At 47.7% G+C, this 13,575-nt stretch overlaps 1 protein-coding gene and 1 pseudogene across 1 annotated transcript; both read left to right on the top strand.

Annotated features, from left to right (window-relative positions):
* The first annotated feature begins 1,657 nt into the window (after positions 1–1,657).
* Positions 1,658–2,630, top strand: LOC125525838 (ethylene-responsive transcription factor ERF015-like). The gene has a single exon (XM_048690845.2). The coding sequence runs from the start codon at positions 1,733–1,735 to the stop codon at positions 2,357–2,359; it is 627 nt and encodes a 208-aa protein (XP_048546802.1). The 5' UTR covers positions 1,658–1,732; the 3' UTR covers positions 2,360–2,630.
* Positions 2,631–4,965: 2,335 nt separating this feature from the next.
* On the top strand, positions 4,966–6,037 carry LOC147959213 (ethylene-responsive transcription factor 1-like; annotated as a pseudogene).
* Positions 6,038–13,575: the final 7,538 nt, after the last annotated feature.

Genomic DNA, 13,575 nt, shown 5'->3' with positions numbered 1-13,575 from the left:
GCTTAAAGTTCGATGAGGGTTATATTATGAGTTTATATGTTTTGATGTACCGAAGGTAGTTCGGAGTCCCGGATGTGATCACGGACATGGCGAGGAGTCTTGAAATGGTCGAGACATGAAGATTAATATACTGGATGACTATATTCGGACACCAGAATGGTTCCGGGTGTTATCGGATATATACCGGAGTACCGTGGGGTTACCGAAACCCCCTCGAAGGTTAATGGGCCTCATGGGCCCAATTGGTGGAAGAGGAGAGGCGGCCAAGGGGCAGCCGCGCGCCCCTCCCCTCCCAAGTCCGAATTGGACTAGGAAGGGGGGCGGCGCCCCCCCTTTCCTTTCTTCCTCTTTCTCCTTCCCTCCCCTCTCCTAATCCAACATGGAAAGGTGGGAGTAGGACTCCTCATGGGGCGCACCAAGGGTGGCCGACCCCTCCCCCTCCTCTACTCCTTTATATACGGGGAGGGAGGCACCCCCTAGAGACACAACAATTGATCCCTTGGATCTCTTAGCCATGTGCGGTGCCCCCCTCCACCATAATCCACCTCGGTCATGTCGTAGCGGCGCTTAGGCGAAGCCCTGTGTCGGTAGAACATCATCATCGTCACCACACCATCGTGCTGACGAAACTCTCCCTCAAAGCTCGGCTGGATCGGAGTTCGAGGGACGTCATCGAGTTGAATGTGTGCAGAACTCGGAGGTGCCGTGCGTTCGGTGCTTGATCGGTCGGGTCGTGAAGATGTACGACTACATCAACCGCGTTGTGCTAACGCTCCCGCTTTCGGTCTACGAGGGTACGTGGACAACACTCTCCCCTCTAGTTGCTATGCATCACCATGATCTTGCGTGTGCGTAGGAATTTTTTTGAAATTACTTCGTTCCCCAACAAGAGCTTGTGTAGGGATGCGAGGAGGGAAAAGAATGATTAGAGTGGAGGTTGCATCAATTCGGCCTAGACAAGCGGTTGTGCATTGCGACAACAACAAAATAGTGGCGGCATGCATGTGGCGATGATGACATGCTTTCATTAGGACGTTAGTTGCCTTGCTATTGGGTTCTTGTCCATGTAACGCAAAACCCTCGTTCCACTCGTTTGGTACACGACTATGACCAGCTCTAGCCTCTCAATCCATACGTGCATTAGCGTTGTCCACCCCAGATGCAGCCAAACCAACACCTGCAGGATGGTTCATCGGGGCTCGTCCATAGCGTGCGCGCTCGTGGTGATGGGGGAAGGGGGTGAGGTGGATGCCTAGTTGACAAAATCTAGGTCACGCCAGCATCCATACCACTTCGGGTGAGTAGAGGGACCAAATATGTCTGGTTTGAAAGGTTTGAGTTTGATATTTCAATTTTAAAGTTTGGGACCGACCTGCACTTTTCATATAGGTAGGGGATGCAATATGTAATTTTCTCTATAAATGTTCAGAGACAAATATAGATTTTTTTGGAGGAAAGAGACAAATATGGATTAGCTTCATTAATAATCGGGTTTAGGTGGGAGTAAGTGAAACCTTGCCAAGGTCGATGCATATCTAGAAGGTGTATCCCCGTCATAAATGATGAGTAGTGCTGGTGCATGCGTGCAGCCAAGTGTCCCCTATTCGGTGCTGTGCTACACTTTAAAGCCATACGTACTGCCCGGTCCCCTGTGCACCACACGCCACCGGCGTTCTCTCTTCGTCCTTCTTCCTCATAGCGCACGAGTGTTTTTCCTTGCAGGCGCTTGTGCATGGAGGCGAACACTAGGGTGATGAGGAGGGAGGAAGTTGGCCGCCGTGCCCACCGCCGCCGCGGTGCGAGCTCGAAGTCGTCGGTGCCTCGCAAGAACTTGGGGCTTATGGGCGTGCGCCAGCGGCACTGGGGTCGGTGGGCAGCGGAGATCCGCGTGCCCCGCACTCGCGCCAGGCTGTGGATCGGCACATTCCAGTGCCCTGAGCAGGCGGCACTCGCCTACGACGTCGCACTCTTTTGCTTCTACGGAGACACCCCACCGCGCAAGTTCAACTTCCCCGGCGCGCCGCGGCCCTACGTCCCCGAGTACCGCCGCGGCAGCCTCCCGCTCCTCGATATCAAGGCCATCGCCGAGAGGCACGCCCTCGATCTCTACCGCCTCTTCACTCGGTCGAACGTGCCCTTGCCCATGCCCGTGCCAGCAGCTATTGAACCCGTCGCTGATGTGGCCATGGTGGCCGCCGCCGGCGCAGGTAGTGCAACTAATAACACTGGTGTCACCGCTGCTCCTGAACATGGTAACAACAGCGAGAATTACATCAACATGGACAACAATGTGGTTGAAGACGACCCCATGCTCTCCATGGGAATCGACGCCTTCGCGGACATTGTTGCCCTATGTTAGGCAGGGCGAGGGCGAGGACGACTAATAATCGATCTATCCATGGTGGCTAGGGCTAGCTGCCTAGCTATACCTTCTATATATGTAGCTTTTATGTATAAGCATGGTGTGCTGCCCTTGATTACCGGAGCAAAGCACAACATGTAGCCATGGGTATACAGATCTCAAAGAAGACTAGAGTGATCTGATCGTGTGTGTTCTTGTTGCGTAACTGTATAATTAAGTTGTACATTAATTAATAAGTTATTGAGAAGGGAACTGTGTTATGTGTCTCTGTGATGGAAATGTTGTGATGAATTGGCAATTGCATAAAACATCTTTTGTGATCAAGCAGATTTCATAGCGTAAATTATTAGAGGAAAGTAAGTAAGAGAGAAACAAGAAAAGGCGCGAAAATGCTAGAAGGCACGAATTTTTTGAAGTTCTAATGTTTTAAATTTTGGGCCGTGCCGAGGATGATGCAGTAGAAATCATGGGTCATGAGAGAGTTGATCGAGGGCCAGGATTTTTGATTCAAAGAAATTTTAAGAGATTTTTGGAGGATTATAGTCCTTAGGAAATTTTCCTACACGAATTGTTTAATTTTAGGATAGCAATCGATATGAGTTATTTTACCTCATTGATTGCTTTGTAGTACACTTCAAAGGAAAATCTTCATCAAATCCAACCTTTGGGAAAGATTCATGAGATCTCAAGATTCATCCGTTTTCTGTACGAGAAATCTAACATCCTTTTTTTCATCTAGTGTGCAATATGGCATTGTCATTTTCCTATCTTGCTAATCAAACATGCCCTGAATGTGTATCGACGATTTTCTGGTTGGAATCTCGATCATGCATTACACGTCCAATAATTACAATGCATGTGTGATGGAATAAAACAAGTTTATACATGGATACTTCAACAGTGTAGCATCTATCACCAAAGCCGTGAACAGACGAAGGAATTTCAGCTTTTCAGGGGGTTCACTTCAAAATATATTTTCTGCATTTCCAATGTTTTCTCCTTTTTCATTCTCATGCTTTGGACCATATTAAGATGCTTCCATAATAGCCTAATCAGGAAATTTGCTTCAACTATTTCACTTTCAAATAACCACATGTACTACCTTGGCATAAAATGGTTTGCGTATATATTAACTGCCCGTAATATGTCTTCGAAATAGGAAAAACTAATAAAGCTAAGAGATCCATAGTTTTGTTTTCAAAAGGCATGTACTACCTCCGTCACGGTTTAGAAGGCGCATTTGGAAATTCTCTGGGACCTAGGTGATTATCTATTGGTTATGAGATGGGCTAAAAAATAGCATTCACACTATGCATGCATATAGAAATAGTATATCGGAGTACTAATTAGCTACTAGAAATAAATGCAATGCGCCCTAAACCTTGTCTATTGTGGAAACACACGCAAATTTAACTGTGCCTTCTAAGCCGTGACGGAGGAGTAGTACTCCCTCCGTCCACGTGCATGGGGCATCTAAGGTGTTGCATCGCAACCTAGGTGTGTGAAGATTGGATGGAGAAGACTAAACCAAAAATCAATGACAATAATGATTCCTATTTGGCCAACTTGGAAAATTGGGAGGAGCCAACTACAACGTTAGTTTCCCATGCCATTAATTACTAAATAGCAACATGCAATACCTATTTAATGCGCCAACCAATGAAAATGTTAGGATGCAAAATGAAAATTAATGATCATGAAGAATGAGGAACTTATTCCATGCATGGTGATTTATATATTTGAAATACTAATTTTCGTAAGACGCTCTATGCACCTGGACGGAGGGAATAATGAGGATGACCAAACCAAAGTAGTAGACAGGAACAAACAACCAACATGCTCTGAAGTTGTGCGGAGTTACTACAACCCGTATCTAAAATAGCGAAACGATTTCTTTACGAGTGGCCGTGGCAACTCTCGATTTCCAGAGGGGCACGCCCCAAAATGTCTCCCCGCCTTGAATTTAATTCTGGATTTCGGTAATTAATTTCACCCCCTCCCTCGATTTTAACTGTCGGGCCCATCGGTAATTAATTTGTTGGGGCCACTAATTAATACCCACCCCTTGATTTTATCTGTGGGACCCGCTGATTTCAAGGTATGGAACGGATGTTGCATGTAGAGGTATAATATCTTGATTAAAAAAAATGAGGTACTCCTATCTAACTTGGTATTTCCAGGACGGATGTTGCATGCACAAGGAGATCACGTGCACACTTGGTCGGAAACCGCGCGCATTAGCCTAGCATCAAAAAAAAAAATCAGTATATCATTACATTTATTATGAGAAAAAGGCAAGAACGCTGCAAAAGGTTTGTTGATCAGCATCACATTTTAAGGTTTCGTGCACACGAGGAAATCCAGCCGTTGGTGTATAAAAAGGTTTTGTACATTTTTAGGTGGAGATAGTAGTTGAGATGCAGCCAAGATTAGGCGGGCGTAAGTGAAATCTTGCCAAGGTCGATGCAAATCTAGGAGTATCCCTATCATAAATGATGACCAGTGCTGGTGCATGCATGCGGCCACGTGTCCCCTCTTCGGCGCCGTTGCTACACTTTAAAGCCGTACGTACTGCCCGGTCCCTTGTGCATACCACACGCCACCAGCGTTCACTCTTCGTCCTTCCTCACCGCGCACGAGTGTTTTTCCTTGCAGGCGCTCGTTCATGGAGGCTAACACTGGGGCGATGAGGAGGGAGGAAGCTGGCCGCCGCGTCCATCGCCGCCGTGGTGCAAGCTCGAAGTCGACGGCACCTCGCAAGAACCTGGGGCTTATGGGTGTGCGGCAGCGGCACTGGGGCCGGTGGGCGGCGGAGATCCGCGTGCCCCGCACCCGCGATAGGCTGTGGATTGGTATATTCCGGTACCCCGAGCAGGCGGCGCTCGCCTACGACGTCGCGCTCTTCTGCTACTACGGAGATACCCCACCGCGCAAGTTCAACTTCCCCGCCGCGCCGCGCCCCTATGTCCCCGAGCACCGGCGCGGCAGCCTCACGCCCACCAATATCAAGGCCATCGCCGAGACGCACGTCCTCGCTTTCTACGGCCATGTCGCTCGGTCGAACGTGCTTGTGCCATGCCTGTGCCAGCGGCTATTGAACCCCTCACTGATGTGGCCATGCTGGCCATTGCCGACGCAGGTAGTGCACCTAATAACACCGGTGCCACAACTGCTATTGACCATGGTAACAACAACGAGAATTACATCGACATGGATGACAATGTGGCTGCAGACGCCCCCCTGTTCTCCATAGACTTCGAAACCTTCGCAGACATGGTTGGCCTATAATAGGCAGGGCGAGGACGACTAATCGATCTATGCATGGTGGCTAGGGCTAGCTGCCCGGCTTGCTATACATTCTATATATATGTAGCTTTTATGCATAAGCATGGTGTGTTGCCCTAGATTACTAGGACCAAGCACAACAAGTAGCCATGGGTATACAGGTCTCAAGAAGACTAGAGTGATCTGGTCATGTGTGTGTTCTTGTTGCATAAGTGTGAAAGGGCATTTCCCTACTTTATGTTTTGGATGATGATGACAACCCTTTATGGTCTAAACGTGTGCTATATGTTTCAGGTTCTTGATGCTTAGACTTACATCGGATTGCTATTACCTCTCGAAGGAAAAGATCGAAGACGTGTCCTCTACGTTTTTATTTTCTTTGGTCGTAGAGTCCCCGTACTATCAAGAGGGAATCCTCATTAGGAAGCTCTGGGGGAATCAGTTCACGTACACTTTTCTCACCCTCTCTTTGCCTTCCTCAGGTGTGTGTGTGAGAGAGAGTTTTCCTTGCCTCTTCCCCGTTTTCCTGCTCACTGTTTCTGCCCAGCGGTTGTACCGCTGGGTCTTGTCGCTCACCAGCTTTTGCTCGAGCGGTTGTACCGCTGCCTCCGGGCGGTGGTACCGCCACCATGCTCTGCAACAGCTAGGGCGGTGGTTCCGTCCATGTACCGCTCAAGTACCACTCTCGCCTCTGGTTTGATGCTGTTCTTGGGCGGTAGTGGCCCGGTTGGTCCGGTCGTTCCACGATGACCGGTACCACCGGTGGTCCGAGCGTTTCTTCCGGTCAGAACTTAGCCGCCCAAGAGCTCAAGGCCATGCGGTTGTTCCGGCCAGGCACCGTCCAAGTACCGGTCAAGCTCCTGTTTTGATGCGGTGGTTGTGCGGTAGCCAGGCGGTTAGTCCGGTTATCTTTCTTAGCCGGTACTACCGCCCGCCTGTCCGGTTGTACCGCTTGGTAGGGTTGTGCTGTTACACCGTGAGTCCCGGTTGTACCGGGACGAGGACCGGTTGTACCGCTGCAGTGCAAAAACGCAGTAACGGTTGGAATTGTGGGGAGACTATATAAGGGAGCTTCTCCCACCTACCACTCCCACCTTTGACCTCTCTCACTCCACCATTGATGCCCTTCAAGCTCTCTTGCCCGATCTCTCTCTCTAGCCACTCAAACTTGTTGATTTGCTAGGGATTGAAGGAGGAGACCTAGATCTACACTTCCATCAAAGGATATTTGGTTCCCCCATACTTTCTTGTGTGGATTTTGTTACTCTTGGGTGCTTGAGCACCCTAGACGGTTGAGGTCACCTCGGAGGCATATTTCATTGTGGTGAAGCTTCATGGTTTTGTTGGGAGCCTCCAATTAAGTTGTGGAGAGAGCCCCAACCTTGTTTGTAAAGGTTCGGTAGCCGCCTTCAAGGGCACCAATAGTGGAATCACGGCATCTCGCATTGTGTGACGGCATGAGGAGAATACGGTGGCCCTAGTGGCTTCTTGGGGAGCATTGTGCCTCCACACCGCTCCAACGAAGACGTACTTCCTCTCAAAGGGAAGGAACTTTGGCAACACATCCTCGTCTCCACCGTCTCCACTCTTGGTTATCTCGTGCCTTTATTTAAGCAAGCTTACTTGTTTCATATCTCTTGCTTGCTTGTGTACCTATCCTCGTTGCATCATATAGGTTGCTCACCTAGTTGCATTTCTAGACAACCTATTTTGATGCAAAGTTTAACTTGTTAAAGAAAAACTAAAAATTGTTAGTTGCTTATTCACCCCCCTCTAGTCAACCATATCGATCCTTTCAATTGGTATCAGAGCCTCGTCTCTTTATTAAGGACTTTACCGTCCAAAGAGTATGGTTGATACTGTAGACGGTGTGGAGGAACACTTCGGTGTGAATCCGATCTCGTCTACGGGAGATGGGGGAACTTCGGTCTCTCGTGAGGAGTTCAATTTGGCCTTGGAGACATTGAAAACCTCCATGACGACCGAAGTCGAAAGCATGTTTACTAAATTTCTTGAGGGGCTTAAACTATCCACCGCACCGTTGAAAGTGGGTGATCCCGCCAACAAGGTGACGGATGCTATCCCCGACAAGGGGGAAGCTAGTAGTGAAAAGGCTCCTTCTTCTAGTGGCAAGAATGGCACCGGCATCTTTGCCCATGTGGAACCACCACTTGTTTATGGTGGACCGGTTCCTTCCACTCATTTGAATCATGCCGGTCCTCCCCCTAAGATTGTGAAAAATGAGGATTTTGATTCTTGGGTTTACTGCTTTAAACGTCATTTAAATCATGTGAACACTAACCTTTGGAGAATCATTGAAGAAGGTTTCTATCCACATGATCCAAGCAACATCACTCCTCAAGAAGCCGCAGACAATCAATTCAATGAGAATGCTCTCTTCATCATTCAAGATGCTATTCCATCCGAAGACCTACCTCATCTTCGTCCTTTCGCCTTGGCCAAAGATGCATGGCATTGTGTCGTGTCTCTCTACCAGGGAAGTGCAAGCATTCAATGCTCCAACTATGAAGTGGTACAAGATGAGGCCGATGAGTTTGCAATGAAGGAAGATGAAGAACCTCGTGAGCTCTATCGGAGAGTAACCAAACTCGCGGTCTCACTACGAGATCACGGGAGCAAGGACACGGATGACAATTGGATCGAGCGCAAATTCCTCAAGGCTATGATGCCCTATCACAAGGCCATGTCCTCCGTCATTCGTCAAAGACCGGACTTCCACACTTTGACCTCAAGCGAAGTGTTGGATGAGTTTGTGGCCATGAACATTTTGGACAAGACCGCCGACAATGCGGTGCTCCGTTCTCAACGGGCAAAGAAGCCTAACCTTGCATTGAAGGCCAAGCTCATAGTGGAAGACGAAGAAGAGGAAGAAGAGGAGAGCAACCCCGAAGATACGAAGTATGCATATCATGAACACATGGCACTTGCTTCAAGGTAATTTTGGAGCAAGAAAAACTCAAGGCCAAACTTTAGCAAAAACAACTCGAGTGGTACAAGGGGCAATCAACGTGTAAGGACTTGCTACAATTGCGGCAACGTGAGTCATTTCGTTGCGGAATGCCCGTATGAGAATAGGGAAGACAATGGTGGCAAACTCATCCGAAAGGACAAGGCCAAGTCGTTCCCCAACAAGAACAACTTCACCAAGAAGACTCATCCCAAGGCCTTGGTTGTGCAAGAAGAGTACAATGAGGACGATGACGATGATGAAGATGATGAGTCGGTTGCCATGGCCTCCGTTGCCATTGCAACAACGTCACGGGTGTCTCTCTTCGACTCACCCAACGAGAGCATCACCTCCAAGTGCCTCATGGCTAAAGCCACCAACAAGGTAACCTCCAACATCAAAACTACCATCATTAATCATCCTTCCCCAACGGATAGCATTAATGAATTTGAGGGAGCTAATGTGGAGGCTAACGAGTTTGAGGCCTTTATGGGCAAACTCAAGGGAAAATCCAAGAAGCACTTTATTGCTCTCTTGGAACAACTTGGTGAGGCCAATGACATGATAGAGGCTCACAAAGACACCATCTCTAAGATGGAAGGACATAGTCGTGACTATGCCGATGAGATTTCGGATCTTTCCAATGCTCTTGAGGAAGAGCGTGGTCTTCGTTTGGCTCTTGAGGAGTCACACAACGTAGATCATGCTAAGTTAGAGAAAGATTATGATCATGCCCTCGTTGTTTCTCGTGTGCTAAATTCCGAGAAGGCCAAACTCGGGGTTGATCTTGCTAGACTCAAAGAGGAATTTGATATACTTGACAAGGCCCACAAGGCCTTGAAGGGTATTCATGCTAGTCTCAAGGAGTCTCATGATCAACTCCAAGTGAAGCTAACTAAGGAGAAATCAACTTTTCCTCATATGGTTCTAATTGATAATGCAAATGCTACTAACCCATGTTGTGAGCATATACATCTTGTTGAGGAAAATGCTAAGTTGAAGGAGCAACTTGAGAGAGGTCTTGCGACTTGCATACAAGGCAAGAAGAACCTCAACGATCTCTTGACCAACCAAAAGGGAGGTGTGGCCAAGGAAGGGGTTGGGTACGTCCCCGACTCCAAGAACAAGAAGAAGAATGACAAGACCAAACGGCCTCCTCCTCTCATGCAAACCTTTGTGAGGGAGGGAGAGAGTGCCCCCGAGGAGAAGAAGAAGAATAATGTCAAGAAGGGCAATGTCACCCCTCCCAACAAAGCCGGCGATTTTAATCCTTCTTATGTGTTATGCCGTGCTAGTGATGGGCATGTTTATGCCAAATTGTTGGTTCTCTTCATGAATACATTGAATGGTCTATTTGGGTTCCTAAGACCCTTGTTACTAACATCAAAGGACCCATTACAAAATGGGTACCTAAAACCAAGCATTGATCTCTTGTAGGTGTTTGCTTCCGGTGGTGGATCATGGTTGCTTGATAGCGGAGCTACAAATCATATGACCAGAAGCAAGGACTTGGTGGTGGACGTGCACAAGGTTCCATCTATGCCCACCAAGTCGAGTGGGGTGACGCCTCATCTTCTAAGGTATTGGGACTTGGCAAGGTGGTCATCTCTCATGATCTCACGATCGAGAAGGTCATGCTTGTTGAGTCCCTTGCATACAATTTACTTTCCGTTCGTCAACTTGCAATCATGGGCTTTGCCACTTTCTTTGATATTGATACCGTGGCCCTCTTGTGGAGCAAGACTCTTAAAGTAGCCTTTGTTGGGCATGTCGAGAATGGTCTATATGTGATTAACTTTTCGGAGCGACTCACTAAGACCGCGACATGCCTAATGGCTAAAGTTGATGTGGGATGGCTTTGGCATCGCCGTTTAGCCCATGTCAATATGAGATCTTTGCAAAGTCTCCTCAAGGAGGACCATGTCCGTGGACTAACGAATGTTAGTTTTGCTAAAGATCATGCTTGCAGTGCCTGTATCGAAGGAAAGCTACATGAGAAGACTCACCCTCCCACGACTATCATTTATTCAAAGAGGCCTTTGGAGCACCTTCACATGGATCTCTTTGGGCCTCCATCCTTCAATAGTCTTGGAGGTAGGAAGTATTGCTTGGTGATTGTGGATGACTACTCAAGGTACACGTGGGTGTATTTCTTCAAGAGGAAGAGCGAGACCCAACAAACCGTCATTGACTTTGCAAATGAAGCACAACGTCAACACAATGCAAAGATCTTGACAATAAGAAGTGACAACAGCACCGAGTTCAAGAACTACACCTTGGATGAATTTCTTAGTGATGAGGGAATCAAGCATCAATATTCCGCACCATACACCCCTCAACAAAACGGTGTTGCAGAAAGGAAGAACCGGACGTTGATGGATGCGGCAAGGACCATGATGGCGGAGTTCAAGTCTCTGTACAACTTTTGGGCCGAAGCCATCAACACCGCGTGTCATGCATCCAATCGGCTCTACCTCCGCAAGGGCTTGAACAAGACTCCATATGAGATACTCACCGGTAACAAGCCCAACCTCAAGTACTTCCGGGTGTTCGGGTGTAAGTGTTTCATTCTCAAGAAAGGTGTTCGGTTGTCTAAATTTGAGGCTAGAGCTCATGAGGGCATATTTGTTGGTTATGCTACAAACTCTCATGCTTACCGCGTCCTCAATAAATCCACGGAACTTATTGAGGAGACATGTAACGTGGAGTTTGATGAGAATAACGGCTCCCAAGTGGAGCAAAGTGGCACTTGTGATGTAGGTGATGAAATTCCTCCTCAAGCCATAAGAAGAATGGGTGTTGGTTTTATCCTACCCATTGAGGAACCCCTTGTGGCCGAAGGAGAAGGACAATGCTCCACTCAAGTGGAGCCATCACCAACTCAAGGCCCACACGCTTCTGAAGAACAAAGTGAAGGCCCTCAACCTCATGAACAAGACCAAGGGCAAGATCATACTCAAGACGGTGTTGACACACCAAGTGATGCCCAAGGTCAAGTTCTCTCCCCCGAGCAAGTTCAAGATCAAGAACAAGTTCATGACGGCACTCAAGATGATCAAGTAACCGCTCCTCAACTCACCACCGAGGAGGAATTAGAGCGTCATGCTGCCAAGATTGCATCCAAGCTCTCCACCAAGGATCTTCTCATGACGAATGTGCTTGGAAGCTTAAGAAAGGGGGTAAGCACTCGTAGACAATTAGCAAATTATTGTGAGCATCACGCGTTTCTCTCTTGTGTGGAACCCCACAAGGTCTATGAGGCGCTAGAAGATCCGGATTGGCTCAATGCCATGGACGAAGAACTCAACAACTTCGAGCGCAACAAAGTGTGGAGATTGGTGCCAAGGCCAACGGGGAACCACAATGTCATTGGAACCAAGTGGATATTCAAGAACAAGCAAGATGCCCATGGGATTATCATTCGCAACAAGGCTCGTTTGGTAGCACAAGGCTACTCCCAAGTCGAGGGTATCGACTACGGTGAAACCTTTGCTCCCGTTGCTCGTCTTGAATCCATTCGCATGTTGATTGCATATGCTTCTCATCATAACTTTAAGTTACAACAAATGGATGTGAAAAGTGCTTTTCTTAATGGTCCCATTAATGAATTGGTTTACGTCAAGCAACCCCCCGGGTTCGAGGATCCCTACTTTCCCGATCATGTGTATCAACTCGATAAGGCGCTCTATGGCCTTAAACAAGCCCCACGTGAGTGGTATGACCACCTTACCGAGTTGTTACAAGACCGTGGTTTTGAAGTTGGGCTAATCGACCCTACTCTTTTTACTAAGAAGGTCAAAGGGGAGTTGTTTGTGTGCCAATTATATGTTGATGATATTATCTTTGGTTCTCCTAACAAAGCTTTCAATGAGGAATTTGCCGCTCTCGTGACCTCAAAGTTCAAGATGTCCTCCATGGGAGAGTTGAAGTTCTTTCTAGGGTTCGAAGTGAAGCAAAGAAGAGAAGGAACTTTCATCAATCAATCCAAATACACTCAAGACATGCTCAAGAGATTCAAGCTAAGTGACGTCAAGCCGGCTTCCACTCCAATGCCCACCAAGTGCCAACTTGACTTAGATCCCAATGGTAAAGTGGTGGATCAAAAGGTATATCGTTCCATGATTGGATCCTTGCTTTACCTTTGTGCATCCAGACCGGACATCATGTTGAGTGTGGGAATTTGTGCACGGTTTCAAGCCGCACCTAAGGAAAGTCACTATGTGGCGGTCAAACGAATCTTTCAATATTTGGCTCATACCCCAAACTTTGGCCTATGGTACCCTAGAGGATCAAACTTCAAGCTTGTAGGGTACTCGCATTCCGATTGGGCGGGAGACAAAGTGGATAGGAAGTCCACTTCCGGAGGGTGCCAATTCCTTGGTTGCTCTTTGGTAAGTTGGTCTTCCAAAAAGCAAAGTTGTGTGTCTCTCTCGTCCACTGAGGCGGAGTATGTTGCCGTCGGTAGTTGTTGTGCTCAACTCCTATGGATGAGGCAAACTTTAAAGGATTACGGTGTCACTTGTGACAAAGTGCCTCTTGGTGCGACAATGAAAGTGCCATCAAGATCTCTCTCAATCCGGTGCAACATTTCAAGACGAAGCATATTGAGATCCGGTATCACTTCATCCGGGATCACATTAGACGAGGAGAGATCGAGCTCAACTATGTCAACACTCATGACAACCTTGCAGATATTTTCACGAAGCCCTTGGATGAAGAAAGATTTCGCGAGTTAAGGCATGAGCTAAATATCATTGATTCAAGCAATGTGGCTTGAACCCTTGCACACCCTACCACGCTCAACTTGTTGTCTAGTTTAGGTGTAGGCATGGACATAGGGGGAGTGTTGTTCTCTCAATGAACTCTCCCTCCCCCCATTATGCATAAATTGATTGTGTCTTTCACATTAGCCATATTTGATGATACTTGTGCTTCAAAGACGAGTTTTGATCATGGACCC

Source organism: Triticum urartu, chromosome 7A (assembly GCF_056163025.1).
Source record: "Triticum urartu cultivar PI428250 chromosome 7A, HENAU_Tu73, whole genome shotgun sequence".
NCBI classification, from domain to species: Eukaryota; Viridiplantae; Streptophyta; class Magnoliopsida; order Poales; family Poaceae; genus Triticum; species Triticum urartu.
The sequence above is the reverse complement of the archived record's forward strand: the minus strand, read 5'-3'. Positions and strand labels throughout refer to the sequence as shown.

Bases quoted from the DNA above. Each gene is read 5' to 3' on its own strand.
- LOC125525838 (XM_048690845.2), top strand. From the start codon at position 1,733: ATGGAGGCGAACACTAGGGTGATGAGGAGGGAGGAAGTTGGCCGCCGT.